General features: G+C 43.2%; 1 protein-coding gene across 4 annotated transcripts in view; it reads right to left on the bottom strand.

Annotated features, from left to right (window-relative positions):
• arb2a (ARB2 cotranscriptional regulator A) overlaps nt 1–25,793 on the bottom strand; it is a 145,449-nt gene that overhangs the window by 73,181 nt on the left and 46,475 nt on the right. For all 4 annotated transcript variants that reach the window (XR_003832797.1, XR_003832798.1, XM_029439662.1 and 1 more), the window contains exons 7-8: nt 14,422–14,640; nt 2,183–2,302 (exon numbers count right to left, since the gene is read on the bottom strand). Coding sequence is in view for 2 of the 4 variants with exons in the window: in XM_029439662.1 (XP_029295522.1) it covers nt 2,183–2,302; nt 14,422–14,640 (339 nt within the window). In the remaining 2 variants the exon portion in view is untranslated. The remainder of the gene's footprint in view (nt 1–2,182; nt 2,303–14,421; nt 14,641–25,793) is intronic.

Below are 25,793 nucleotides of genomic sequence, written 5' to 3'. Positions count from 1 at the left end.
AAGTGAACACAAGTCTCTCTTTTGATGTTATCTTCCTCATACGGGATCTGCTATATGCTATGTATTTATATATGCCCATAATGTGTATGTGTTTTCTAGATGGTTTTCACATGACAAGGACATCACATAAAAGAATGCTGTTAGAAACCACGTCGAGGCCTTTACACAGAGAAAGGGAGTCCGACTGAGGGAAACAGAGAGACAGAAAGAGACAAACAGAGAGAATAGTCTTCGTCACACAGCAAGAAAGCCCAGGAGATGGTGAGCCTGTCATGGACAAAACACTGCATGAATATTTAGCAGCCAAATTAAAATGACAAAATACTAAACAAAAAAAGTGTAGGTGAAAGAGAAAGAAATAAAAAAATATATTTCTGAAAACACCAGTGTCCACCTTTAATCCCCCACTAGCCATATCCTCATTGTGCCACCTCCCTTCCCCTTAGGAAGAAAAGAGAAGAGATATGTCCTGAATAATATGGGATGTGTGAGTCTAACAGTAAATCCTCCAGATCAAGAACGCAGCAGACTGGCGATGTAACCCAGCTCTCAGATCATAGAGGCTTGCAGACACAACTAACACAGTATGTTAGCTAGCAGAGCTTAACACAGTGCAGTTCTTAGTATTTGAAATGCTCACCCAGCTAGCACATCATGTTCACAATAAGCCGGGCACTGAGCCAAGAATGCTGCATACAGTACACATGCTTGTTGGAACTTCAAAAGCCGCAAATACAACAGAAGTAAACTTTTGGTTGTTCTTTTCTTTTTCTTATAGAGCTACTGTATTGACGTGAGAAAGGATGCACTGTAACCTATCAGCTAAAAGTTGCTTTTAAAATGGATTAGGAGCTCAATGTATCACATGTGGCTATTGTCTCGTGAGTGGTAAAGCAATTCTCTGCATCCTCAACATGACCTGTAACTTGAATCTGTACAACCTTTGACTAATTTACGTGTGGCATTCTCAACTTGAAAGTTACTGTATCTTGATATTAGGCCCAAAATATAAAATACAAAAGAGCTCAAAGCCAGAGTGAGGTTTTATCCTTTTTTGAAGCACATTAACTACACAGTACATGAGTTTTTTGTTTGCTGAATATATCACTAGTATACACATTAGACTTAGATTGGATGATAAATCAAGCAGCAAGTAGCAAGCAGGGTACAAACATAAACTTCCCCACCATCAACCATGACGACCCGGTAAGGATAACTCACCATGATTGGCTATCTGCACACTGAAGCTTTATTATTAGGTAACTCTAGTCATTAAAACAGTAACAGAAGAGACAGTGATGATCAATATGTGATGCAGAATCCCACTAGGACACCACAGTAAAACAAAGACTAGAAAAACACAGCATTAACCTCAGAAGCCTTCATATAACCCGCAAAAGTCACATTGTAGGCCCACTTAGCTGAAAGGGTGCGGTTATAAAGCCAAGATGCTGGCCGAACTTTTACTTTCACCCTCCCCAGTGCACCATTAATTCCTTCAAATCCACTTCCCTCCCACCATCTTTCAACCTATCCTCTGTCTCTCTAAAGGCTCTGAGATCTGCATGCTCTGCAGCAGATCTGGTTTAACAGTACCACTGTTGTTGCATTGCCATCCCTACACAATCCTTTATGCAGCCCTCTTCGCTCCCCTGTTTTTCTCCTGTTCTTGATGTGTAGAGGAGGTGGATAGCGCCCAAGGACAAGGATGAACCAGATTTATTTTTACAGAAGCAGTACTTTTTCAAAGAAACTAAATGCTATTTGTTTCTAATCATTCCACCATGTTTCACACACCATCACTGTACTGCCTGTCTCCCTGAGGTGACCGGTGCTAGCACTGTGTGTGTGTGTGTGTGTGCGTGCGTGTGTGTGTGTGTGTGTGTGTGTGTGTGTGTGTGTGTGTGTGTGTGTGTGTGTGTGTGTGTGTGTGTGTGTGTGTGTGTTCGAGAATATGCCATGTTTTTTTAATACTAGCATGCGTGTGTGTGTGCATGTAAGAGTGTCAGTATGTACTGTAGCATTGTAAACTTAAATTACAGTTTGTATAAAAGTTAGATGCATGTTTACCAACATGAACATGTATGTGATTGATTGCGCTGACAGGAGCGTATTGTGTGTCTTGTTATGTCTCTTTGTCGGTGGGAGGCAGGAAGGATGAGCGGAAAACTAAAACACTCACCAGCTCAACGAAAGACAGCCCTCCGTAGCTGTGGGCCATAATGAAGACATTCTTGGCTTCGGCTTTGGACACAAAGTGGTCCCACACATACAGCACGTGTTCCTCGGAGGAACCATTTTCCTGCAACACAAGAAACTCTAATGTTATATCCATAACAACAAACACTGATGCAAATCTTAGGAGCTTGAACGCTGTCAACAAACTCGGTTGGGCAAAACATGTAAGATATGTGTTCATCCAGTGAGACTGGAGCATCGATAGAGTAATCAAACTCTTTTAATTGAATGCTACAGCATCAAAACCTGCACATTGGGGCCAGCCAAAAAGAAAGGCATAAAAGAGAAAACTAAAAAGTGGTGGTGGCCAGAGGGGATTCTATAAAGAGCCACACTTCAGTACATCAATAAGTCTTGCATATTGCAAATGCCCTAAATGTAAAACTCAATAAGCTGGGTGACGTAACGTTTAAATCTTAATTTGTACCCCGTTGCTGAATCGATGGCCCATCTATACACCAGTAGAGGCATAATGGGAAGACACCAGGGGAAGGTCAAAGGAAAAAAACAACAGAGAGGAGATATACACGTGCATGTACAAAACGGTACAGTTTTGAACCCACCCACACGATCACAAGTAAATACTCCTGTGGATGTTCTCCTTCTCATCTGCATGCACATGGTCGCACACACACACACACACACACACACACACACACACACACACACGCGCAGGATTATGCACATGCGACCAGAAGACATGTTTAATTAACCAGAGATGTAAGCACTTATCCAGGGCTGAAAAGAACAATAGTTAAAGTACAGGCGAGAAAAGGGCATCCATTAATGAACTTGTGACATTGATTGTAGACTTTGATTTCCTATCAAACTGTCTGCTTCACAATAGAAATCAACAATACCATCCCACAAGAGGCTGCACTACGCATGGAGCTTTATCGATGAGAAACACCTGTATTCTTAAATCACAACGCCACGCTGTGTTTAAAATGGCACAATACTAAATGCAAACATGCTTTTTACACACACAAATATATACACACACACATTCATTTGAATCAGCATACAGATGTATATAAAAAAGAATATCTCGTAATAAACACACACATGGCCTACTGAGAATGGAAGCTCATCTGTTAATTGAGTGTCAAAAATGTTCCATGTGACTCCAAAACAAATAATTAGTGATATGAGGTAAAAGGACAGAAGAGGTGTCTTGACTCTGCTGTTGGATTCCATAAATGTGATTTTTACAAAGTAAGACGGTATATTACCACAGAAAGATAATTACTTTAACGTTCACTCTTCTAAAGGTGGTAATTGAAGAGATAGTGTAGAGCACACGCCTCATAAAATATCGTTTAAACTTTACGTTTAGAAGAAAGTTTCCAGTGATTTGACGAGATGCTCTTGCTTGAGCGTATCTGTGTGTATATGTTTGTGTGCTCTTTCACCATTTGATGATGTGCTGCTGTGTGTTTTTGTTGCCGTGTTTGTCTAGAGGTAAATTAACCTGTCAGAGTGTTTGTGTTACTGCTAGATTAGCATGAGAGGGTTGTAGTGTCAGCACCCACCTCAATTCACAGAGTGTGATGCAAGACCAGGCAACTCTGCTCTGCCCTGCCCTTCTGCCATCAGTGCTCTACATATGCGTGTGTGTGTGTGTGTGTGTTATCCTACGTGCACGGAGGGGCTGGCTGAAGCAGAGTTGTCTGTCTGAAAGGCTGTGACATCAAAGTCCTTTGAAGTCTCCCTACTCTCTGCTCCGCCATGTCACCCTTCATCTGTGAAGCCCATTTCATTAGCCTGCCTCCTTCCCTGTCTCCTTCACTCTCTCGTTCCCTGTCTCCTTCCCTCTCTCCTAGCTTCTTCTAACTCCGCTGATGCCACCTGTTCCTCACACTCCTCCGTCTCTCCACCCCCCCTTTAGTGACAATGCCTGACATGGAGACATTAGGCAGACGTTAGCTACTGTACATAGTACCTTTACGTGTGTGTGTGTGTGTGTGTGTGTGTATGTGTGTGTGAGTGTGTGTGCGTGTGTGTGTGACATTTACGTCATCAATAATTCCAAACTTGCAGATATCAACTGATTGCAGACTAAACGTGGAGTGCTAACTGACAAAATGAATATAATAATGACAATATAAAGACACATATTGCACAGTTGATGTCTTCATGGTGGTTAATGAGTCCCCCCATGCTCCTGACTTCTTTACCCAAACTATCTCACAACAACACAGATTCTTTGCCTACACCCTAAGCGGCAGGCGACAGAGTGACTGACTACCTGCCATGGCAGTGTAGTGAATTATCTTAACAGCATTTGCATATTGTTGCAATTATTTCCTGGGGTTAATTAGTTGCAGTGGAGCACACCGCCCTGCGAGACCGGCTTCCTGTCACCAGCTCTCACACAGTATCTTAGCTTATTTATTTATTTTCCACAGTTTCCCTGCACTGTGTGTGTGTGTGTGTGTGTGTATGTGTATGTGTGTGTGTGTGTGTGTGTGTGTGTGTGTGTGTGAAATTGTCTGTTTATGTTTGTGAATGTTTATGTGTGTGCATCTGCCAGCACTGTCAGAATAGCGTCCCAACTGCACACCTGTTGCCAACATCCTTCAGCCATGACTGTCAAGGGATATTTGAGGGTGTGTGCAGTTTGTGTGTGTGTTTACCGAATATATAGTGATCCATACTGTCCCCTCGGAGAATATAAAATATGAATCTACGCCCTAGACAGTCTCAGGACCAGAAAGCCTCCAGATGCTGACAGCTAACTATTATCAAAAAGAAATAACATAGCGGAGAGAGCTAGTGAAAAGGAGATAGTAGACAGAGAGAGAGAGACAGCCATACATATTATGGAAGGTATACAGTATATCCGTTTGTGTCTAACAGAAAGAGATTGACAGGTCGTCTCAAATTTGGGCCTGAAATTCATAAACGTGTTGATGCACACACACATGCAGATACACAGCTACCTATATGCTAACAGAACTAATGTGCATTTATTGTCATATACATAAGTATTTATATAGTTGAAAGGAGCCAGTTGAGGTGGTTCGGGCATCTAGTAAGGATGCCACGTGGGCGCCTCCCTAGGGAGGTGTTCCAGGCACGTCCAGCTGGGAGGAGACCTCGAGGAAGACCCAGGACTCGGTGGAGAGATTATATCTCCTCACTGGGAACGCCTCGGGGATCCCCCAGTCGGAGCTGGAGGATGTGGCCTGGAGAAGGGAAGTTTGGGGTTCCTTACTGGAGCTGCTGCCCCTGCGACCCGACTCCGGATAAGCGGTAGACGATGGATGGATGGATGGATAAGTATTTATTTGGTTTACAGAGTAAGAAAGGAATAAAAGCTGAAAACAATACTGAATCTTAACTTAATCCACACAGAAATCCAACAATGGCTTGGACATCGAAATCACAGGAAATCATTGGATTTTAAGCAGATGACTCAATGTGAACTGACCAGTGGTGAGTCACAGGGGCCTGCATATCTAACTCATTCAACCAGTCTAAATGGAGCAAACTACTCATTCTGCTGCTTGTGTCACAGCGTGTACCACACCGAGCATGGAGAAGGAAAAGAAAGTAGAGAATTGTCTGAGAAGGTCAGACAGAAGACCATAGCCAAGAATGGCTAATCTCAAGGCTACAAGTCCATCTCCAGATACCTTGATGTTCATGTGTCCACCGTGCGCAATGTTATCAACACGTTTAAGGCCCAAGATACTGTAGCCGACCTCCCTGGAAGAGGATGCAAGAGAAAAATTGACCAAAGATTGCAGCAAAGGAATGTTTGGATGAACAGATGCAGGCTGACCTTCAGACACAAAGTGCAACCGTTTCAACTTGCATCATCTTTCGCCATATCATTGAGAGGGGGTCTACAGTAAAAGACGCAGTAAGACCCCGGGAGGGAGAGACACTTGGAACGCAATGTTCCACCCAGTGTCACAAAGATGCGTCTTTGTCAAAGCTCATGGGTCCCTTGGCAGCACAATGACCCAAAGGTCTGATCAAAAAGCACCCAGGAATGGTTCAATAGAGAATGCTACACATGTCTTAAGTGGCCAGCAAGGAGTCCAGATCTAAATCCTATTAAACACCTGTGGAAACATCTAAAAACAGCAGTTGGAAGAAGGCACCCTTCAAATATGAGCGAACTGGAGCAGTTTGCGAAAGAAGAGAGGGCCAAAGTGCCAGTAGAGAGGCGAAGGAGGCTGATCACACACACACACACACACACACACACACACACACACACACACACACACACACACACACACATAGTTAGTCAACTAGCAAAAATGTGGTTTTAGCCAAGTAGCTGTTACCCAATCAACATAACTCTGATTATGTGTTATAACTTACATCACCATTAAAGCTGCTAGACAACCTGCTACATGACATTGAGCAGGACTATCTATGGAGCTAAATCTGGGCCAAAAGTTTTGATCTTTGGAAAAAAAATTCATTGAATCTTTGAAAAATACAATAACATTTTTAAACTAAAAATAAGTGTACGAAAAGTTACAAAAAATACCCAATATAATATTTAGGATAATTTCCCAGAGTATCTATTAAAAATAGCGAGCAGGTTGTCCTGGTGGAGTGCCTCTACGGTGCTATGTGGAAGTGGGAAACATCAAGCTCTAAAGTGTGGCTGGTGAACTGCACAATCTGGCAGTTTATTGCTCTTATACTGCTATTGGTACCAAGTACGTCTAAGACGTTTCAGTTTCTTTACTGAAATGTACTGGATTTAGCTCCACATACCTCACTTATGCTCCATAAGTGGTTCAAACTGTTGCTTTACTGTTGCATGTGTTTGCCTTGCAATTGTCTAGTTTCTAGAATTTGTTCAATTTAGCTCTTTCCATTGCTTAAACAATAACAACTCATACTCCGTTCCAAAATCAAACATAATTGCATGCACACAGATGCAAACTCTCTCTCTCTCTCACACACACACACACACATACTCTCGTTTCTTCAAAAGTTGTCCGGTCCAATACTTGCCCTGTGTTTATTCACTGTAATGAGAAGCAGGGAGAGGAGAGCGTAGGAGAGGAGTGTGCTGCAGCCAGAATAACAGACCCAACGCCAACACAAACCCAGTGTCTGACCAACACAGGAAACAATGAATCTAACAACATCAACACACTCTGACAAACAACTACTTCAGACCTCCCTGCACCTCTCTTCTGCGCCTCCTTCTCCTCATCCAAAACACATAGAACCTCAGAAAACTTCTGAGGAAGCTGGAAATTCAAGTCGAGAGACGGTGAGCAGTATGGACCGGAAGGAATCTAGTGGATAAGAGCCATTATACTTTTTACACTCAGAAACCTTTCAGTGGGAGCCAGAAGTGTCAGGACAGTGTCACGGGATCCCTAAACAACTTTATTGGGTTTGGACTCTTTCACAGGGTTTCTTGGGCAGTGCTGGTTTCAATCTTGCAAAACTTTCAATAAGTATTTCCAGGGGTGAGAGCGAGAGTATTACAAGAACACATCACACAACAATATTATTCGAGAGTTCCTTCCTGCATAGAAAGAGGTAGAAACAAATTACTCTAATCACACGCACACGCACACAATCTCTCAGTCCCCTCCTGCTCTCAGGCCACACTGGGTATACCCACCTGCAGCCCCAGTCATTATACTCTTTAATATGTCCTGATCAGCACAGAACAGGATTGTTTTCATTTGGGCTAATGATTAAATATTAAATAAGCAGTGTACATAATTACATGTTTGGTGTTAGCAAAGAGGTTATTAGAGTAAGTTAGTATGTGTGTGCGTGCGTGATTGCGAACAAGTCTCTATGCACACAATTAAAAAGTAGACCTCAACGACACCTGTTTGCAATTGCATTCTAATCAATGTCTGGGACGTGTACTCCTTCGCCATCTCTTTTCCTTTTTTTCCTTCCCCTCTCGTCTTTGTTTCTTTCTTTACTCTCTTTTAAGGCCGACAGAGAGCTGAAGTTAGCTCGAAGCTGTCTGGGAGCTGATGGGTCTGCTAGAGAGGGGGAAAGGAAGGTATGGAGCAAATTAGTGGCAGAGATGGGAAAATAATGACTGTGGCATTGTGGGTAATTAGCAGGTATAGTACCTATGGAGAGTTGGGAATATAATGATGTGAGAAAGAGACAGGGAAAAGCAAGAACGAGGTGAAAAACGTGTGCAAGTCTAACAAGAGGGGGGGGGGGGTGCTGTGTGTGTGTGTGTGTGTGTGTGTGTGTGTGTGTGTGTGTGTGTGTGTGTAAGAGTGAGAGAGAGAGAGAGAGCGAGAGTGAGAAATTAATGTGTAGGTGTGTTATTTGACTTTGGGATATACAGTAACAGGAGAGAGAGAGAGAGGGAGAGAGCGCCGGAGCCAGAGAAAGGAGAGAAACGAAAGCGTCCATGTGATCCCACGTGCATATTAGCGTGCTCAGACTGTATACAATGAAATAGCATGACCTTGGTGGGGTCAGTCTGCTCTGACAATATTTGCCAGGGCATTGTTTCAAATCAATAACTCATTAACAAAGTACAAAGGAAGTTGCTGTGGGTTTGTGAGATTCTTTATTAGAAAAGAGCGGCTGCGGGCCAGAAAGGTCATCGCTGTGACATCTCGGCTAGCCTCGCGCTGCCGCCCCGATTGTCAGGTGAAATTACTGCGAGCCATTAATTGACATAAGGCAAAGGAGAGCGGGCAGGCAGACAAGGCTGTGTTTGTTCCAGGATGACCCTGAGGTGCCGTGTTTGTGTGTATACGTGTGTGTGTGTGTGTGTGTGTGTGTGTGTGTGTGTGTGTGTGTATGTGTCTGTATATGTGTGTGTGTGTGTGTGTATGTGTGTGTGTGTGTGTGTGTGTGTGTGTGTGTGTGTGTGTGTGTGTGTGTGTCTTTATTCGGGTCAGCCTGCATCCACAACAGGGTTGTGTGTAGAGAGAGAAAGAGAAGGAGAGAGAGGGGGACCTCAGTGGGTGGGGAGGTGCGAGGGAGGGCAGGATGGATGTGTTTGATGGTTGACCTGACTAGAAGATTGGGAGCAGAGAACTGAGACCAGCTACACCGGTTCTGCCTTGAGCAAACACACAGGTATTTGTACACACAGATGTTATGTACTACACAAAGCAGATTTCCAGAAATGCTCACGCACACTAACAAGCACAAAGTCTAACAGACTCACTCCCCTTTAAAACGTTGAGAAGTCAGAAGCATTAACTGTTACACTGAACTCGAACACAAACCTGAAGTTAAAAGCAGCCACACACCACGGTGTGCTTGTGCCGTGGCCTTAAACATGAGAACTGAGTGCACAAAGACAGATACACATGCACACGTCAGGTCAAAGCTTTTTCTCTACCACACTCACACAGACGTACACACCCAAATACAAAGATGGCATCTAGCCAATTTGTTCTCTGCAGCAAGCAGGTGAACCGCCCTCTAACCCTGGTTATTGACCTCTCTTCTGACCAAGTTCAGAGGTTAATCAAGTCCCTACCTGTCCTTGGATATGCTGAGCCTCACTTCTTGGCACGACTACAGGTCAAAGGTCAAATAAACCCTGTCTGTATAATTGCTTGTGGGCCACATAATGGGGCAAAGGGGTGAAGGTGACAAAGAGCAAAAACCCAGTCCCATAGAGAACACTGTAGCGCCATGTCAAATACAATTACCAGTGTGTGTGCTTGTGTGTCCATGTCTTAATGTTTATAATCAAGTTTTGCTGTGTGTAAGTGTGTGTGCTTTAGTGAATCCTCAGGACGTTTTGTAGTACAGTGTGAACATGGGGAAACAGGACATCATCTGCTAAACACGGACAAGGACAAGGATCTCTGCCAGCCCCTGTGGACAGCTGCGGCTGGGAATAACGGGTCTTGGAGAGGCAAGGCCTAAATAATGAATGCTCCTTCCTTTAGGAAACACACTCCGTACAATCCACAACAGTCAAATAGGTATGAGACAGCACAAGACATCCGACACCAAGAAACTGGAGACCACAATACTCAAAACATGCAGAAACGAAAGGTATGATATGCAAAACAAAAGCCGCAAAAAGAAAACCCAATAAAAAACACTTAAATTTGATTTCCTTTCTTATTTCCTTCTCGTACTCTCGACTGTAATCAGAGTGAGAGGTAAAAAAAAAAAAAGGTTTAAAACAAGGGGATTAAACAATGCCTTGTGTAAACACTAGTACAATGAAGAGCCTCAATATGTTTCCTTCATTCTACAATGATTGTGATAAATGATTATAGAGAAATGTCATTAAAGCATTCAATGTCCACCGGTCTCAATCATATACATCTCTCATTCTTCAAGTTGCACTGAAGCTGAGTATAGCGGCAGAAAAAGAAGAGAAGGAATAGCTTCAATCTACTACTTCAAAATGCTTTAGGAGTGAGGGCCTCTCTCTCTCTCTCTCTCTCTCTCTCTCTCTCTCTCTCTCTCTCTCTCTCTCTCTCTCTCTCTCTCTCTCTCTGCTAAAAGGAAAGCATAAAAAACTAAAGAGAGAAAATTATTCCAGTCATTTATAAAAATAAGTGGCGCTTAAAGAAAGGCGAAGCTCTGTTTTTTGTCCCCTTTGCTCTTTTTCCCCCCTTCTTCTTTCCAGGGCCTGCTGGCCTAATCCCAGCCAGCCAGCCTTGGGTGAACTCTTTGGAAGCTTCTTAAGTCCATGAATGTGCCTTTTGTTCCTGCCATTCCTCCGCTTGGCTGACAGAAAATAGCTAACTGGATTACTGCTAAAATTCAGAGTAAAGTGAACTCCCAAACTTCTATATGGCAAAGAGACCGCCGCCCCCCCCCCCCCCCACCCTCCTCCTCCACTATCCTCATCAGCATCCCTACGATCAGATTTTCTATCCTTCCATCCCTCCCTCTGTCCTCTCTTTCTATCTCCCTCCTCTACCAACAACCCCCTAAACATGGCCCAGTGGTGTGTGATCTGGAGGAGGAGAGGGATTAGATAAGGTTGAGAGGTTGCACACTATGAACCCAAGGCTAAAAAGTAAGAATCCTAAAAGCAGTTAAGAGCTTATTAATGTGTGTAAGGAAGCGTATTAATCAACTCTATCTGGGGCTAGAGAGAGAGAGAGAGAGAGAGAGTGTGTGTGTGTGTGTGTGTGTAAGTCAATATAGTGAAAAAGAAATTCTACAAAATACCGTAATGTGTCTTAAAGGTATATCTACAAAGCAAGACAGTTGGTTATTCAAGTTTGTGGTATTGTTTGGTGTAATGTTGGATTTCATTATATTACAAAAAGGTATATATTTGAGTGTGTGTGTGTGTGTGTGTGTGTGTGTGTGTGTGTGTGTGTGTGTGTGTGTTTCTGAATGGCTGTGTGCAGGTGGTCTGGCAGCTCAGCAGGAGTTAAGAGTGTGAGGTGTAGTGAATAAAAAAAGTTGTGTGTGTGTGTGTGTGTAGAGTGCCTGTGTGTTGGGTGGGTGCTGTTGAAAAAGATGAAAACAACCCCGCTAAAGAGGTTTGATTTGATCCACCACCCACACTGAATAACAGGGGTGAAGAAGGACACACACACACACACACACACACACACACACACACACACACACACACACACACACACACGTCAAAACCTTAGTTCTTTTTCAACCTCCTTTACTCTTTTGTCTGTCAGTATGTGTGAGCCTTTGCATAACTGCTTGTGTGTTTATTTGCATTTGTGTATATATGAGTGTGTGTTTGTGTGTGTGTGTGTGTGTGTGTGTGTGTGTGTGTGTGTGTGTGTGTGTGTGTGTGTGTGTGTGTGACAGCTTACTCTGGGGCGGACAGAGGCAGAGCAGTGGAGAGTAAAGCAGTGCAAGAGGAGGCGTGGACGATAGAGGCGAGGTCATACACACTAACATCCTGCTGACTTCTGGGTCAAAGGTTAAAATTCAAGGGGCACCAACACAGAGCCAACCTGCTCACTCATTAATCTTTATCCCGAGTCTTGCAATCCCTGCATCTAAGAACAAGTGTATTTAGCTGGAAAATCTAAACCTTTTACATGACCCCTACTTTTCTGATTAATAAGGATCATTTTGTATTAGTCTGCTGGTCTGAAAAAACAGACCTGGAAAGATATTTTTCTTATCCATCTCTCCGTTCAAAAATGCCACAACACTGCACTGGTATGGACTGCTAAATCAATTATCTATTTGCTAGCTTATATTAAACAGAAAAGTGACTTGACGTGACACTGGGCTGGTGGGGGTGTTTTGTCCAGATACTCGTTATGATCTCTGCCCTGACTTCCATCTTATGGAGTTGTGAAAAGCCAAGGCTCCTAAACTGCACAGTATTTCCGAGTCACTGCAGTCTCAAAAAGACACGCCACTGCAGCATACCGCCCTTGTCTCAATGCATCTGACCCTGTCCAGCATGCATTATGCAGGCTTGGGGAAAGCAAGCTGAGCCCAATATCAAGGCGTGAATAATATTGCATGCTTCCTCGTAGGATAGAAGAACCTTGGTTGGGACTGTGTTAACGATCTCACACTGCGTGTTAAAGATTTAAGGCGAGAGGAGGGAGTAGGAACAGAAGAGATATATATGTATATTGAAAAGTATATATTATAGAGAAAATTATATAATTCTGTGATATGAGAATCATTCAAGTAACACCTTCAAAATATAACTAATTAATACACACTCCTGTAGACGTAGGTCGAACAAAATGTAGATGGCAACACATGCATATATGCACTGCTTATACACACACACAACTGGAATATGCTATAACAAAAATACATGCAATAAGCAATGGATTTTGCATATTCATTTATGGCGTAAAAAATTAAAATACATATACATATATATACATATACACATACATATATATATATATACACACACACTTGAGAGTATATGGAAGTTACATTGACTAAATTACTGTGAATGAAATGATGGATTGTGGATCTTATGACGGGGGAATCAGTGCAGATGTAAAGAAGTATGATCGAGTAAGATAGAACTGTTGCTAATTATCCCTTATTAGAGTGTGTGTAAAGGTACTGCCAGGGGGGTGAGAAGAAAAAAAATAAGAGTCTGCGTTGACAGCTCACACACCGCCCGCTAGTCGCACAGCAGCCCTAACTCTTGTCAGACACCAGAGACTGACGTATTTCACACGCACACACACACAGAAACGAATATGCATTGCTGTGATGCTTCTGCCATCAACCAAAGTAAGACACAGATAATCAATGAGGACATTTTCTAATATGAAACCCTGTAAAGGGAAAGAACCGAGCTCATTGTGCACTTAATCTTCAAACTCTTACTGAATGAGAGCTTTTAAATAAAGAAATAAAGAATTGGCTGGACCCCGTTGAGGAGGCCAATTATGAATTTTGTTGGCAGGGCTGAAACAAAAAGAGTATGAAGAGGACAACATTGTTTAAAATGTTCATCACTTTACCCATATTTATTTTCACAATGTAACTAGATTTATTCAGAGGGTTGCTTCCTTTGTTTGACCACAAGGTAAACTGGCCGAGCTGTATGTGCATGTGTGCGTGTGTGCGTGTGTGTGTGATTAGGGGGTGTACGGGCAGTGTAGCATGATAAGAATGTTGCACTGTGTTTGCAGAGTGTGTGTTAGGGAGATAATAATCCCAGCGGTTAACAGGAGTGAAGGGCCAGAGCTGCGCTGACCGGCCTACCATCTGAGAGAGAAAAAGAGAGAGAGAGAGAGAGAGAGAGAGAGAGAGAGAGAGAGAGAGAGAGAGAGAGAGAGAGAGAGAGAGAGAGAGAGAGGGAAAGAGGAAAAGGGAGAGAGGGAGGTAGCCATGTGGTTAACACTTGCACACTGAGAGGCGACTGGATCATAGCCAACCTCTTCACACACAGGCTGACCACACAAGAGCCTCTCTTTCTCCCTCTGCCTCCCATCCTCCCTTCATCCCTTGTTACCTAACATTTCCTTCCCTAGCTTCCTCAGCTAGCCGCCTCCCACCTTCCTCCTCCCCGCACCTTATTGCCATTTTCTTTCTCATTCAAACTTGCCCAAATTCCTCCCTCCCATTTTCTCACCTATGTATCTTCTCCTACCTCCTCCCACGACCCTAAACTGTCACTCTGTCCACCTCCCCCACCAAGTCTGCTTTTGACGAGCATCTATCCTTCTGTCCCTCAGCTGTGTCTCTCGGAACACTTCCTTCCTGCCTTCCTTTTCTGTCTCTCCTCTCTCCCTCCCTCCATCTCCGGCTTACCCGTATAGGGATCCGCTCAGTCTCCGTCTCCTTCTGTGGGTTACGATACTTCTCATAAAATTCTCTCTTCTTTTTGCCCTCTTTATCATCTTTGCGTTCCCTCTTTTCAGCGGGTTCGTCCGAGGGCTCAGTAGGAGAGGGCAGGGGACAGGACATGGCTGGCTTCTCCACCTCCAGGTAGTTCTCATTGGGGTTGAGCACCATCACACCGTAGCCCTCCTAAAACAGATGAGACACATAAGTATGTGCATTAGAGCCATGGCATCAGCACCATCTACATCAGATATTCATAAAGCATTTATGATATTTAATATATTCATTGATTTCATTGAGGTAGTATAATATAACAAATATACAAACGTGTGTATGTATCTACGGGTATGACAGATGTGTGTGTGTGTGTGTGTGTGTGTGTGTGTGTGTGTGTGTGTGTGTGTGTGTGTGTGTGTGTGTGTGTGTGTGTTTCTGAATGGCTTTTTTCTTTCTTAATTTCCGACAATTTTCAAGGTTTTTTGTTCTTACTTTTGAAAAGTGCCCACATAAGCTTTTTTAAACCTACAATGTTATGTTGAAAAAACTGTTTTTGTTTAGTTTTTTCACTTTCAGAAAAAGACACCATTACATTTGTCAAACCTACTAAGGTAAGCTGATATAGCGCCGCATTTTAATCTCTACTACATTGAAGCTCAGAAACTTGCCTGCTCAGTGTAGGTCTGATAGGGGCTCAAGTTGTTTAAGAAAGAGCTTGGTTGTGGGTATCTATGAGCAAATAATACCGTAACAACACCGCAGATTGTGAGACGACTGAGGGAATGACGCAAATCCAGACTGAAAGAAATGGCAGAGAAAGAGATAGAGGAGGGAGTGTCACTGCAGGGACAAGCCTGAGAAGTAACTGGGGGATTGGAATTCAGCGCCGGTGGTTTCAGTCAGTGAGTAGCATTTAGTGACTCCAAAGGCCATGTGTCACTTAATATCAAACCCAATCGATCCCACCATCACTCAACAAAAGAGTTAGCCCCAACTGCATACGTATCTGTGCATGTGTATTGTGTGTACCGGACTTCACACTATGATCGCACCGATATTAATAATAATCAGTGACGTACTTCAAGAAAAAGAAGAGTTTAAAAGAGGAAAAAGTAAAGAGAAAATGAACCCAAGTGGTTATAGTAAGAAATAAATGACTGAAGGGAAATGTATTGTGGAGAAAAGGAAGTTTTCTTGTAGCCTTTGGTGACTTCTTCAACTTTGAAGCCATTTTAATTAACTGTTTATTATCCCAAGCACTAAGAAACAAAGCAGGAAATGGATGGATTCCTGTTTCACTTTACACACACAACCTCCATTGTGAGATACACACACACACACACACACACACACACACACACACACACACACACACACACACACACACACACACACAGGAGTATGACAGACATCAGTACTGACAAAAAGACCTTTAAGAGTTAAGAGAGGCAGCGTCGTTCAGCTTCCTCTGCAAATCGCCATCACACACACACACACACACACACACACACACACACACACACACACACACACACACACACTGCCTTCTCGAGGCGGCACGTCTCCTCTTCCTTAATAAGTGTTAACACATTGTGCTTTTCTTCCGTTGACGCAGCCTGAGTGTGTCCCTACTGTGCCCATCGACATCAAACCTGCCACACACCCCTTCCCTTAGCACCTGCCGTGTGTTGACAACGGCAAAATGACACTTTCTCACTTATTCAGATTATAAAATTAGTTTGATTCTCACTCCCTTTCAAATTCAGACAAGGCTCCCCTTTCCTCGCTGGACATATTTGTAATGTAAAACGTGTTATAAATAGAAAGATAATTGGACATGATCAAATTGCTAATTATTACATTTAAAGTACACGTTTTAAAAAAATACATGATTTCACTATTACATCAGCTTTTACTGAAAATAATGTAATTTGAGATTCTAACTTTAGCTTTAAAGAATATCCTGCTACATAATGGCGTCTGCGTGATGATGGAGTGAAGTTTTGTATTTTACTCCAAGGCACAGGAAGTCCAATGGTAATTTAGCAAGTGATTTATGACTTTAAAAAACTACATGTCCACGTTATAGTTTGTATGCAAATTCTAGGTAGATGATGTTTCTCATAACTGATTTTTATTAGTCTGTTGTGTGCAGAAGAAAAAGTGAAGTTGGAGAGGTATGGATGAGGATCTATTAGGGTGACTTAATTCAGCCTGCAGACATCACAGAGACATCTGCACACAAATACAAAAACGAAGACACACAAGCGCACATTCAGACAGATGGATCGCCGGATGAAAAAGAAATAGGAGCGGGTGAGGAGAGCAGAAGAAACAGAGAGAGACAGAGAGGGACGAAAGAGTGAAAGCAGAGAGGAGAGATATAGATAGATAGATAAAATGACAAGACAAAGATAGATAGAGAAGTAAGGAGAGACAGAGAGATGTAGTCTAACCAGATCCACACCAGCTTTGTGCCACTGCCCACTGGTGGCAGCCTGATACAATAACTGACAAGACCAGTTCAGCCTATGGCAGCAACATTATTAAAAATAAGTACAATTTAAAATCAGTCAATGATTAAACTAAATACTGATAAATAAAATGTATTCATGAAAAAACTAGACAATGACTACATGAAAACCACAAACAAACAACAAACAGAATGAGGACAGAATGACACAATAAACCCCTTAAGAAGCCTCTTGCACTTAAACACCATCACATCACTTTGTGTGCCTTTCTCCTTTCCCCTAATCCTGGTTCACAAGGCCAAAAGGTAATCGTTTAGCAACACTGACCTACAACCATGTTTAGTCTTCAGTGCTCTTAGCCTAACCCTTACTGGTCAATAACCCTTCTTGGCCTTAAGCATACTTTTGGTAACCTTAAGTGGCCCGGTTCCTAGCCTTTAGCGTCCTTATGCTAACCCTGAGTGGCCTATAGCCTATGGCCTTTTCCTTTGGAGAGGCTAACACACCTAACCAAACTAACAGTGCTCACCCTTTTAGCTGTCCAGTCACCCAGAAGGACATTGCTGTAAAGGCGACCAGTGTCGTCGTCGTACTTAGTCTGGAGGAGCAGGGTCTATGTCGGAAACCATCATTTATTTGAACACAGAGGTCTTGGTTGGTGTCAGGACAACACTTCTCTCCCTGTCCAGACACTTCCTGCTCTTATTCTTCTCTCCATCAACCACATATACAACAATGAGTCTGGTGCTGATGGAGTGAGCACAGCAAAGCAATTGGAATTAGTTTTTTAATACAATTTTATCTTAAATTAATATAATGCTCTTTCAAAAACGTGATTCTTATATATTTTTCTACAACTACACAATTACTTACTACTGTGATTGTCTAATGGTATATACCAAACCTATCTACAAAATAACAAATGTTGAGAAGAATAAAACATGATATTCAAATTAAACGAACGCTTACCCCAAATCCCACAGAACTAATTTCTCCCACAGAGCCAATGTTCATCCTGGTCTTTACGTTGTTTTGTGAGAGCTAAATCTCTCCATACATCTCGCCATACACCCTTGTAGAGTTAGGTCATTCGGTCTTTGTGTTTCTAGCTAATTGTCAAGTCTCTCCCACACACACACTGGATACACCTGCTAAATCTGATCTTTGTGTTGTGATGTGCTGTCAAAGTGTGAATCTTACACAAATGCACTGCAAACCTTGGGTCACCCTGCTTTTTATACCACTAAATCTCTCTCTCACACATTGCTAACATTGGGTCACGTTGCCTTTGTCCTATACACACACACACACCGTCTCAAATTAAACACACACACACACGGTCCTGTAGCGTTGGGTCAGTCTTGTCTTTCTGCTGCAGTATGCAGGCTAAGTCTCTTCCCATGCCCTGTGGGTGCCCCTGTGCCACCATCACACTGAGTCCCTGCCCTGGGGCCAGCGGTCAAGAGGGTCGCCCCGACCCCTCTAAGGGGGGGCAACCCGACCCCCATCACCCTGCTCCGGACGCTCCTTAGCGCTCCTTTGTCGGCCTGTCCCACACCAGATAGCACAACAAAGGCTGCCGCTGCTAAGGAAACCAGGGCTTGTCTCATCATCGTGATGAAACCCTTCCTCCGTCATCTCCCAACATGCAGCATTATGAAGCTCTTTGTAAACCCAAATGCTCCTTACTATCTGCAAGGTATTGAGAAAAAAATATATAATAAAACACAACATATGAAGCTGCAATATACTGTAAATATCATGACATTAAGAATGATTTGTGATTGATGATGACAGAACCTGAGCCATACTGCGCTGCCTTTACAATATTGTCAATACTCTTTGATGATAATGATGCAACCCTCTTTATGGTCAAATTAGATGCCGCTTGTCCACTAGAACTTTGATGGTAACAGATCCTTATTTTCCCTTCCAGTCGCATAATTTGAAAAGAAAGCGGATAGCGTGTCTGTCTGTGTGTGTGTCCACATGTTAGTGAGTACACAAGTGCGAGAGAGAGGGTAAATAAGATGTCCCTTTAAGACAGCAGCACCTCTATTTTCTCCAGTGGCGTTGTAATGAAATGAAATGTGTCTAATGTGCGGGAGCGGGGAGCGAGGCGGCCGGAGTGAGAGGGTGTTTCATCTGTGCGTGTGGAGCTCAGCGAAGCTTTGATGTGAGAGCTCTCATGTAGTGAGCAGGGCTTTGGGCACAGGGAAAAGGACAGCACTTGACAGGTACAAAGCATTGCTGATAGCGGTCACGGGTGCATGCAGGGAGGAAAGTGGATGGTATGGTTGCGTGAATTTGAGGTTGTATGTTTGGCTGTTTGCTGAACAGGAGCAAATAAATGCTCTTCTTCGCATTGCACTTGTATTTGAGTGCATTTATTTATCCATGCAAATGCATCCCACATAGGTTTCCATTGAAATTGGATCTCGAGCGGTTTACTTTATTAGTTTTCTATCGGGGGGCTGTTAGAATCGGGGCAAACGGCGCTCCCTTTTCTCAATAGCCTTCGCTCCACTTCCTTGTTTCAGCAATACGCAGCTCCTGATTCGCTGCTACAGGCTTGACTGACAAGGGGGAAAGGGTCACCCTGCCTGGCATACCCAATAAGACAAGGAGGAGGGGAGGGATGTCTGCAGGCTACAGTCTGGTTTGAGATCACGAACGAGGCACAATGGCTGACCGAGAAGAAAAGATAGGTTGCAAAATAAGCGAGAGCAAAGCATTGGCGTTACAATTCGTTCACTTTTTTACAGGGAGGAGGAAGATATAAAAAACATGGACTGTATTAAGAAGTATGAAGGATCTGAGAGGGAAGGTAAATACTGTAATAACAAGTCCACTCTCCCTCTCTGTCAGGGCCACCCTGCTCTGTGTGACCTTGTCTGTCTACGTCTCTACGTGAGCTTTTTTTTTTTTTTTTTTTCATGCAGGGCCTCTTTATCCATCCGATCCCCCTCTTTTCTTTCTCTCTCTCTTTTTTTCCGCTCCCCCTCTCCCTGAGGCCGAGATACCACACAGATCGCACAGTAATGTCAGATTAAGTCACGGTGCCCCCTTTCTCATTTTAACACAGCACCAGACTGAGACCCCCCATACCCAACCAAACACACAGAGATGTTTCTCGGAGAGCAGAAGAGTAGGAGAGTACTTACAGTACCACTGGGGCTATGAAAAGACATGTGTGGATCTTAGGGATGATGTGAGAAGGGATGAGACGGGATTGTCATCAGCCTGTCAGCACAAAATCAATCATCCTCTTGATAACTAGCGATACCCAGGGGGCCATGCAAGTGCTTGCAGAGAACACCTAAATGTTCCTAAATATTATCTTATAGTGTTGCTAAAAAAAAAAGACATCTAAAATCTAATGATTGATATAGAAAAATAAATGAATGAGCTAAGATTACGCCTAAATAAAGTGGCGTAAATCGCAATAGATACATGAGAGATAGGGGAGCTCAACTTGCTTTCTTCTTTATCCTCTGCTGAACCTCACATCCATGTACGTTTAAGCAACCGATTGAACAGCTAACACACATGTTTACATAGGAAAAGTAAGACAAACTGGAGCTTCATCTCCCCATCTGCCCTCTGAGTTAATTTTAAACAAATCGCTCACTGCAGAGGTTTCTCCTCTAATAAAGAGTACACATTTAATTAAGTTGCTCTAAATTCAACTTTTCACTTCAAGTTCAAAGACTGCATTCGGTGTTCGCTTCCACTAATGTAGTCGCGCACTAATTTGGTCAAAGTAAATAAGAATCTGTGGTAATGATTATCTTTTTTCTTGATCTTAATGAGCACAAATAGTTGAGGTCAGAATAATGAGGCTAACCTTTTAAACTAGTCAAGTAGTTGTGTCTGTAATAAGCAGTAGAGTTTTTAACCTTGGCATGGATGTCTGGGCTCATTTGGATATTGTTTATATGTGGAGCTGAATATTTATAAATGAGTTCAAAGTGGAGCAGTGGGGTGGAGGAAGTGAAGAGAATAGCACAGCTTCAGATCCCTGATGCCTCAGCTTCTTTTCATGCACGCATTTACATTTCTTTCTCTGTTTCATTTTCTATTTCTCTCTTCCTGTCTCGCTCCTCCCGACCTGTCTATTTTCAGAACCTTAGTGAAAGGATAGACATAAAGACACTCACACAGACACTGTTGAGTAACTCACTCACATGCCAAAGCCATTTTATGTGTCAATTATTTACCATACTCGACGTCTGTGAATCTGTGAATTTGTTCAGCCACTATCTGTGCTCAATGGTTAATCAAGTATCAGAGTGTTTGGACAGACATTGCCACGTAAACATACACACACACACACACACACACACACACACACACGTACACTGACACACACACAAAGTTTGTAGGCCTGCTTCATCTGCTCTCAGCACGACACACACAGAGGGAGGTGCAGGGTTGGGGCTGGGGGTTGTTAGATTGGGGGTGGATGTAGCATTAATCACCGTCCAGGTGGAAATTGTCAGAGCTATCGATTGTGCAAGGGAATGTTACGCAAGTCATTTGTCAAATTTTTTTTACAGAAGACCAGCGTGTCTTTCGCAAAGACTCAACTGTGAATGTAAACTCGGCAACACTGATATTTCAGAGCTGCCTCACCAGATCTGTAATGAGCTCCATAGTCACTTAGCAGTTTGAAACGTTTGATTATATCACTTTACATCAAAATATATATTTTTGTTAAATAAAAATTAAAAACTGGAATATTATACCGAGCCATGTCTAAGGTAGGAGTGTTGCTTGGGCAGATTATTAAATCACTTGCATAATAAATTAACAATATTTCCAGTATACTTTAATATTAGAGTATCACACATGTGCCACACAGCAAAGGAAATACAGTAAGCAGGAAGAGTCCTGAGCCCACAGAGGGAAAGCTATGGGGAAATAAATACAGGAGGCTTATTCTGATGCCGTTAGCATTTTGATTTATATATTCTATATTGTCTCCCCTAAGCATACACATGTATTTTTAATGAGGGCACAGAGAGATATAGATCATGGAATGATAGGTGCCTCCCTACCCTTCTGCCTAACTATTTAATGTATAAATCAGGGAGAGAGAGAGGTGAGCTGAGAGGGGGAGGCAGAGAAGCTACAAAAAAAGAGGAAAGGCGGGATGAATGGAGGCATCCCAGGAGCAACCCTGTCCTGAAGGCCACTAATAACTGTGCACGGAAGGAAGGAGAAATGGCAAAGCACGAGTTCAATGGGCTTAGGAAGGAAGAAATACGATGCTAAATGAAGATGATGATGAAATATTTGGCGGCTATTCAAAATCTAATTCCTGCACAAAATTAGACAAACATAAGGCATGTTGATCATGATGATAACCGGGACACCAAAATGTGAGTAAGCCTTTTAGTTTGTCTGAAGTAAATACATTCCACCACCTTGTGAAATTCTTAAAGAGCCCTGTCGATGAATGTTTCTACTTCACCATCTGGACAGGTAGTTAGTGAGTTAACACACATGAACACACTCACGGTGGGTGCGAGACGCATGGCCATATGTACAGACTGAGCTGGTCGGGGTCAACGGCAGGACACATTTAAACATTGTAGACACATGAACACATGTATGCATGCGTATTATGTAGCATGTGCCAATAATAACATAATAGATTATTTTTCAGTTGTGATGACAAATGTGTAGGTGTGCTGCGCTGGGTATCATCTACCAGTAAACGGCATTGTGTTGGTGAATAATGAGACCATGCTGTTGCGCCCAGGGTATTAATCTTACTGAACATCACAGGACCACTATGACCTCCATGGGTCAAAGGTCAAAGAGGAATCCCTTCACCCCTGCCCTGTTATTGTGACCTAGGCGGGACGGCCACAGAGATAACTGGTGGTCCTGCCGATGTTCCTGACTGTTGCTATGTGAGGTGTGTGTGTGTGTGTGTGTGTGATATTTTATGTTAAGCGTGACCTTTCATGAGATGAAATTTGCTATATTTTCTGTGTAAAATATTCATTCCTACTTGCTGTGGTATTGTACACTGGGAAGGTGTAACAGGCTGAAATCATGCAACTGGCAATAAATCAGAAGGCAACAGTATTAGCACACAGATACATAACCACAATGACACACACACACACACTCCAACAGTCCAATAGTCTGACCTCTCTCTAAGTGGAGCTGCACCACCGGTCCACGAGTCAGGTGAGGTCGCCACAGCCAATCACAAGTTGTGTTTGAAGTGTGAAGGGTAAACACTATGGCTGCTCTGTCCCGCCATTTACTCTGCCTATTTTCACAGGATGTAACCTCGAAAAGAGTGTAGTGTATCTGTGTGTGCGTGTGCATGTGTGTCTGTGTGTTCAAGCACATTTTCCATAGTGTCATTACCACATGGCTGCGTTAATGCTTCACAGCACACACATGGAGCTACGCATGTATGTTGGAATCCCCTTCATCCTCTCACCATACGGCCAAATACATGTGCAGAAATTCATGCTGTGGCAACTAAGGAAACCATGCATGGAGCAATAGACATTTTCCTATTAACCCGACGTAGCCTTAAAAAATGGTTGAAAAGCAATTTACCATGGAAAGCGGCTGTAAAACACATCCTCTCTCGCTCACACACACAGACCAACCCCCTCAACTCCACCGCCACCACAATCCTCACTAGAAGCTCTTTCAAATCTACTACTTTTTTTTTTTAAGACCACCTGTTGTCTATTATTTTTACATACTGCTTTTCTCATAAATCATAACACTCTGTAATTAATCAAGCTGTCAAAACAGGGACCGGAGGTCACCTGGAGGGGTCGGAGGTGGTTGCAGGGCCGATGGAGGTCAGGGTCACACCGCATTCCTCATTATCAAGTTGGGATGGGAGAGGGGCCGGGCAAACAAAAGCGAAAGCAGATGGAGGAGGGGGGGGTAGGCACAGATGAAAAAGAGAGCTAGAGAGACAGACAGAGAGGGAGAAGGAGAAATTGACAAAGAAAAGTGAAAGAAGCTGTCAGCTGCCTTCAGATGAAGACAGGGGAGGCGATTCTGAGAAGGGAGACATCACATAAAGAGTTGGAAAAAAGGGGAGAGAAAAAAGAGAGAGGCATGAAAAAAGAACAAAAGAAATCTACAAAATGTTTCTACTGTATAGACCTGAAATTGGCTGCAGAGAGGAGAAAGAGGAGAGAAGGAGGTAGGGTGGTGTTGCCTCTTCGATGGGAAAATAGGGAATCAGCTGTGGAAGTATGATTGTTATCTCGTTCTCTCTCCTCTTGTGTGCATGTGTGTGTGTGTGTGTGTGTGTGTGTGTGTGAGAGAGAGTGTGTGATGAGGCAGACTGATATCTCTCTCAGAGGAGTGTGTATCGGTGTCTCAGTGGGTTGAGAGCCAGTTCAGAGACAGGACCACGGGCCTGGAGTGGCATGTCACCGACTCCACAATACACACTGCTGATTAGATCACACTGATTAGACTACACACACGCACACGCACACGCGCACACAGAAGCTGAACGAATGTGCCGTCTGTTCTCAAGTTTATTCGGTCGTCATTAGTCGTCTTATTTGGAAAATTACAATATAGAAAATGAAGAACAAAAACAAACATGATGATATTAGGTTAATAATAGGTTAATGTTTTATTAAATCTTCCTGCTTCACTTTGTAATTTGAAGTATTGCATGTGTGGCACAATGTGTCGACAATCAAGGAAAGTGAATTATCTCATTATGCTGAGCGTTAATATGTTATGTGAAGTTATGAGTGCACAATCAAACACGATGGAAAAACAAACAAACAAAGAAGCTCAACGCTCGGTGGGGGGGGGATGAAAGACTGGGACACCGGTCTCCGGAGTGTCGGAGAGAGGGAAAGATTTTTAAAAAGAACAATTTAAAAAGTGCAGATGCCGCGGAACTCTTCGCGCTATGTTCGCGTCCCACCCCCCCCCCCCCCCTCTGCACGGAGCATGAATTCTCAGGCGTGGCTCGCTCTATCAAAAACATCACTCTTGAATGAGGCGCCGACCATTGCGCAAAATTAGCTGTCACCCTTTCCTCAAAATCTTTGTTAATCTTGTTTCCAGTGTTTGCGGATTTATCAGCACATGCATCAATGTCAGCTCCTTGGTTACTGAGCCGCACTACTTGGGAGAAGATATAATTAAAAATGTTTGGGGCGTGGGGGGCGGGAGGGGAGGGTTGCTGGAGGAGCGGGAGTGCTTGGAAATACGGGGTGGGTGGGGGGGGGGGGGGTGTCTGGGAGGAGGAAGGTGAAGTCTTCCTCTCGTCTCGTAGTTTCCCCTGGGAGCCTGTGGAACACAGAGCCAGTGATAACAGACAAACGGGCTGGGCCGCAGCCTCTCTTCCTCTGCCGCTCTTGCTCACTTTCCGGTATCACGCGGGTCAGCGTGTGCTGCTATCTCTTTAATGACGCTAGCTCCACTGATCCGACTGTGGTCGGGAAACTGGTCTCATTGTTAACAGCCACTTGACACAGAGGGAAACAACAGCCACATGCATCCATCTATTGATATAACTGCCTTATCAACAATTTGATGCACAACTAACCCCATCCAGAGGATTTCACACACGGGTGTCATGGCTGGGTGGAAGTACAAGCAGACAGACAATCATTCCGTACACGACAAGTATGGATATCATTTTGGAGAGAGCCACTGTGAGCAAACAAAAGAAATTGGAAGATTCATTAATGGCATATTTAGTGCAACTGTAATTCTTTAAGTATCTGTTTGCATGTGGAATGACTTAAACAAAAACACTTTGACATCTGGAGGGGCGGTGATGAATTACACTGTGCCATCACAGCTTGAGCCTTGAAATGTTTCCAGCACATCTCTTATTATCAT

This window comes from Cottoperca gobio, chromosome 9 (genome assembly GCF_900634415.1).
Source record: "Cottoperca gobio chromosome 9, fCotGob3.1, whole genome shotgun sequence".
Lineage (NCBI taxonomy): Eukaryota > Metazoa > Chordata > Actinopteri > Perciformes > Bovichtidae > Cottoperca > Cottoperca gobio.
Note: the sequence above shows the minus strand (reverse complement) of the source record. Positions and strands in the feature narration are given on the sequence as shown.